The 5,042-nt window shown below is 44.4% G+C and overlaps 1 protein-coding gene across 1 annotated transcript in view; it reads left to right on the forward strand.

Moving 5' to 3' along the window:
- Nucleotides 1–3,577, forward strand: part of ide (insulin-degrading enzyme) — a 29,278-nt gene extending 25,701 nt beyond the window's left edge. Inside the window, exons 22-24 of the mRNA XM_030748652.1 lie at nt 1,036–1,108; nt 1,205–1,272; nt 3,121–3,577. Of these exons, the coding sequence (XP_030604512.1) occupies nt 1,036–1,108; nt 1,205–1,272; nt 3,121–3,216 (237 nt within the window). The 3' untranslated portion in view covers nt 3,217–3,577. The remainder of the gene's footprint in view (nt 1–1,035; nt 1,109–1,204; nt 1,273–3,120) is intronic.
- The last annotated feature ends 1,465 nt before the right edge of the window (nt 3,578–5,042 follow it).

The raw sequence follows: 5,042 nt of genomic DNA on the forward strand, positions 1-5,042 counted from the left end.
ACCCACCCTGCCTACAGCTGTTACAAACATGCTTTTTAATGCTGTAAAGTCAGGCATTTTTTTAAAAATGGGAGTCGACCTGCTTTTTGAAGAACTGCAGTTTTTCTAGTAAAACTTGAAAACTGATGTTTTCTCTGTATGTTTCACATGCAGGACATACATTTCCTACATTTCTCTGGAACATTAATAGGCTTCATAGAGACAAAGAGAGGGTTTCATTTCACGTCTTTTCTTTTTAAAGGTCAGATATACTAATCCCCACATGTTGCACTGCTGAAAGGATAAATGTCAGACAAATCTGAACTTGTGAATTTAAGCTTATCTAACAAGAAAATGATGGTATAAAACAAACAAGGATGAAAATTGCTCTCTGGGTACATTTATATAGCAATATACAGCATCACCTCCTCTGTGTGTCCAGACACACACAGTTCCCCTGGATTCAGTCTGCCCTCCCAGCTCTCATCTCACCCAGCCTCCTGCTTCTATTCATAGCTGTGGAGGTGACGCTGACACAGAACGCTAACAGCATATCAGCTGCAATAATGAAAGCCAGCCAGCTTGTTTCGGGGGGGATAAAGAGCCCAAAGACACCTGGCCCCAGAAAGAATTGGCATTATCTGAGCCCAGCAGAAACCATTACAGCCCCCATGCAGAACAAACCTAATGCATTTCTAATGTCATATCAGCAGCAATCACACAAGCTCCTGTTTTTTTTTTTTTTTTTATTATTTTATTTTTGGTTGTCACAGTTGGTGCTATCTGACTGCAGACAAGCTGAATCTTCAGTCTAATATAATCCTCCATCCAGAGAGAGTGATGAGGCCCAACTGTGTAGCTAAATCTCCACAGGGCTGTCACAACTGATCACGCACTCAGTGGGGAAACGCACACGGCCATCCTGACTGTGTTGAGTTTCTTCTTCTGTGGTAGCAGTGCTCTTTCCCAAAGAGTGATGAGTCATTCCATTAATGGGTGAATAGGTTCTCTGACAGCCTGCATGTGTCACACTCATCTGTCTGTCTCTCTGTCCAGGAACGACTGATGGTCGACGCCCCAAAGAGACACAAAGTGTCAGTGCACGTGCTGTCCAGGGAGATGGACTCCTGTGAGTATCTGTAGACACAGGCTGATAGCATAGGCTTCATTTAGACACTCAATGAGGTCACTCACTGTCAGCCTGACCTGTCTGTGTGAACACCAGGTCCAGTAGTGGGAGAGTTCCCAGCTCAGAATGATGTCAACCTGGCTCCTGCTCCTTCCCTACCACAGGTAAGGATCCAGCTTTTTAGTCTTATTTATGTGTTAATCTGATGGTTTCCCCAAAAACTGACTTTCAGTACATTATCAGATTCTGATTTTTAACTACCATACTGCTCAAAAAGGAACACTTTTTAATCAGAGTATAGCATCAAGTCAGTTAACCCTCTGAGTATTGATCTGGGCGGGTAGCAGAGGGGGTTGTTAATCAGTTTTAGCTGCTTTGGTGTTAATGAAATTAACAACAGGTGCACTAGAGGGGCAACAATGAGACAACCTCCAAAACAGGAATGGTTTTACAGGCAGAGGCCACTGACACGTTTCTCCTCATCTTTTCTGACTGTTTTTTTTCAGTAGTTTTGGATTTGTCTAGGCTCAGTGTTGCTACTAGTAGTATGAGGCGATACCTGGAGGTTGCACAGGTAGTCAAATTCATCTAGGCTGGAGAGTTCCATGTGTCATTGCCAGAAGGTTTGCTGTGTCTCTTCAGCACAGTCTGAAGAGCATGGAGGAGATTCCAGGAGACAGGCAGCTACTCTAGGAGAGCTGGACAGGGCCGTAGGAGGTCCTTAACCCATCAGCACGACCGATATCTGCTCCTTTGTGCAGGAGGAACAGGATGAGCACTGTCACAGCTACAAAATACCGTCCAGCAGCCACTGGAGTGAATGTGTCTGACCAAACACTCAGAAACAGACTTCAGGAGGGTGGCCTGAGGGCCCGACATCCTCTAGTGGGCCCTGTGCTCACTGTTCGGCACTGTGGGGAAGGATTGGTATTTGCCATAGAATATCTGAATTGGCAGGTCAACCACTGGCGCCCTGTGCTTTTCACAGAGGAGAGCAGGTTCACCCTGAGCACATGTGAAAGGGTCTGGAGAAGCTGCAGAGAACGTTACGCTGCCTATAAAATTGTTAGAATCAGGCGCTGGAAATAGATAGGACATACTAAGGTCATGTTTGTAAATGAGAACTGGTTCTCAAACATTTTACCTGGTAAAATAAAGGTTTGAAAAAAAAACACGCTCTGGAAAGACCAGAAGACATCACACACCAGTTGTTGGAATGGAAGACTGAGGCCAAAGAAAGAGAAGTTGACCCAGAAACACCTGGAGGCAAAACCTGAAAGCCCATTTGAAATCTGTTGGTCTTTCCTGGGGAGAGATAAAGGCTATATCGAAGAACAGAGTCAGATGGGAGAGCTGCTGTAGATGCCCTATGTCCCCCATGGGACAAAATGGAGTAGATAGAACATCATTCAGTATAACCGGTTTGGTTGTGGGTCAGTGATGGTGTGGGGAGGCATATCCACAGAGAGACACACAGACCTCTACTGGCTAGGCAGCAGCACCCTGACTGCCATTAGGTATCAGGATGAAATCTTTGGACTCACTGTCAGACCCCACGCTGGTGCAGTGGGTCCTGGGTTCCTCCTGCTGCACCACAATGCCTTTTTTTTTGAGCAGTGTGTAATGTCTCTGGCAGCACTGAAAGTGCGCCAAATGATAAAACAAATATAAAAACCTACCTTACATATGTCGAGACAGCTAATGTATACAAAGTCCGACTATGCCAACTTGCTTAGCAGTACACCCCCACTCCAGTTTTTGTGAAAATAATCAGAAAACATCTGAACGTTGAATATACAGCATTCAACCTTTTGAGTAGGAGTCTGTCAGCATGGCACGTCCTGATATGGTGATCTCAGATTTTGGATTCTGTTCTGGGCTCTGACGGGGCCGTTCCAAAACCCGAATCAGTTCTGGTGAAGCCATTCTTCACCAGAATAGTTTGAGTTTATGGGGAGTCTTTACATTTGTCAGTGCCACTTTGACCTGACTTTTTTTTTTTTCCTTTGCAGCCTACAGTAATTCAGGACATGACAGAGTTCAAGAGGAGCCTGCCTCTGTTCCCGCTGGTCAAACCTCACATCAACTTCACGACAGCCAAACTGTGAGCGAGGCCGGCAGGTCGACAGTCCTCCTCCTCCTCCTCCTGCCATCAGGAAGGCATTCATCTGATGGAGCCTGCACACAGTGTGTGTGTGTGTGCGCGTGCGTGTGCGTGTGTGTTTGTTTGCCCGCATGGCTGCATGTTGAATGTGTGTAATGTGTGTGTGAGCACGTGTAGCAGGCAGGAGCCACTAAAAGAGGAAACCATCACAAAGTTGTTGATGTAGCTGTGATAATGATGGAGGAGAGCAGGTTTATTGTGACAGGCTGTTGAGGTTAAAGACAGTAGCTCCATGAAGGTCTTTGCTTTTATTTGTTTGGACTGGTGTGTTTGTAACGCTGAGAGGCACCTCAGCTCTCCTGGGGAGGAAAAAAAAATGCACTCGGGCAAATGAAATCTTTTTAGTCAAATTTCTGAAGCCTTATGATCATGATTTTAGCTCCTTGCATGTCTGGAAACGGGTTTGCCTGTAAACTGGTAAAATGTTGGGATCTTTTGAGGAGCTCTTTTTAAATTGTTAACCACAAATCCATGGCCGTACATTTTTTTTTAATTCAATTTTATTAATGATTAAAATAAAAACATTTAGTGATCTGCATTAGTACTGTATTCATTTTACAATGTGATTAGTTTCTGAAAACTGAAAGATAACAGCTGTAGAGACATTTTGTCTTTTTGTTTAAGCTCTGGGGAGGTTGTCATGATCCGTACACTCTGTCTGCACGAAAGACTTCCTGGAGCTTGTGCCTTCCAAATTAGTTTGGATCCTGGTCGGATTTAAGGCAGAATCCTGGAGGATCTAAGTCACCCCCAACATAATTTTGGATGCATACCGGCTCTTAAAGCATAGATGTCAAACTAAGCAGCTAGCCCTTTTTCCTAAAAACCATTAGACGTTTCACGTTGATGTCTAAAGGCTGGTGAAACGCTCAAGTCTGGATCTTTTTTTTAGGCCAGTGATGAAGCATTTTTCAGGCAGCATTCTAGAAGAAACTTATTACAGATCAGGCTTGGGTGGGCTGTGCACTGTATAACTTATGAAGTACCCATTCTTAATCCATAGTGTTTAACGTAATGTTGGCCCACCCTTTGCAGCTATAACCGCTTCAACTCTTCTGGGAAGGCTTTCCACAAAGTTATGGGGTGTTTATGGTAATTTTTGACCATTCTTCCAGAAGCACATTTGTGAGGTCAAACACTGATGTTGGACAAGAAGGCCTGACTAAAGGTGTTCTATCAGGCTGAGGTCAGGACTCTGTGCAGGCCAGTCAAGTTCTTCCACACCAAACTCACTCATCCATGTCTTTATGGAGCTGCTTTGTGCACTGGTGTGCAGTCATGTCGGAACAGGTAGAGGCCAGTCCCCACAAACTGTTCCACTGATCCCACTCTGTGATTTTACGTGTCCTATCACTTCATGGATGAGTTGCTGTTGGTCCCAATTGCTTCCACTTTGTTTTAATACCACTAACAGCTGACTGTGGAATATTTAGTAGTATGGAAATTTCATGACTGAACTTGTTGCACAGGTGGCATCTTATCACAGTACCACACTGGAATTCACTGAGCTCCAGAGAGCAACCCATTCAAATGTTTGCAGAAGCAGTCGGCATGCTTGGTTTAGACACCTGTGGTTTTCATTTAGAAATTGAGCTTTAATTCCTGGATGTATTTAGCAGCTCAGAAAGACTGACTGGTTGGAGTGATGGGCCAGTGAAGAGTGCTGAGTTTGGTCTTTTTATGTCTCGTGTGTTTCTAATTAATAAACAACTGAACAGAAGTTCGTCTGTTGCACTATTCCAGTCTCCACACATGCACATCAGTGTTTGG

This window comes from Archocentrus centrarchus, chromosome 15 (genome assembly GCF_007364275.1).
Source record: "Archocentrus centrarchus isolate MPI-CPG fArcCen1 chromosome 15, fArcCen1, whole genome shotgun sequence".
NCBI lineage: Eukaryota > Metazoa > Chordata > Actinopteri > Cichliformes > Cichlidae > Archocentrus > Archocentrus centrarchus.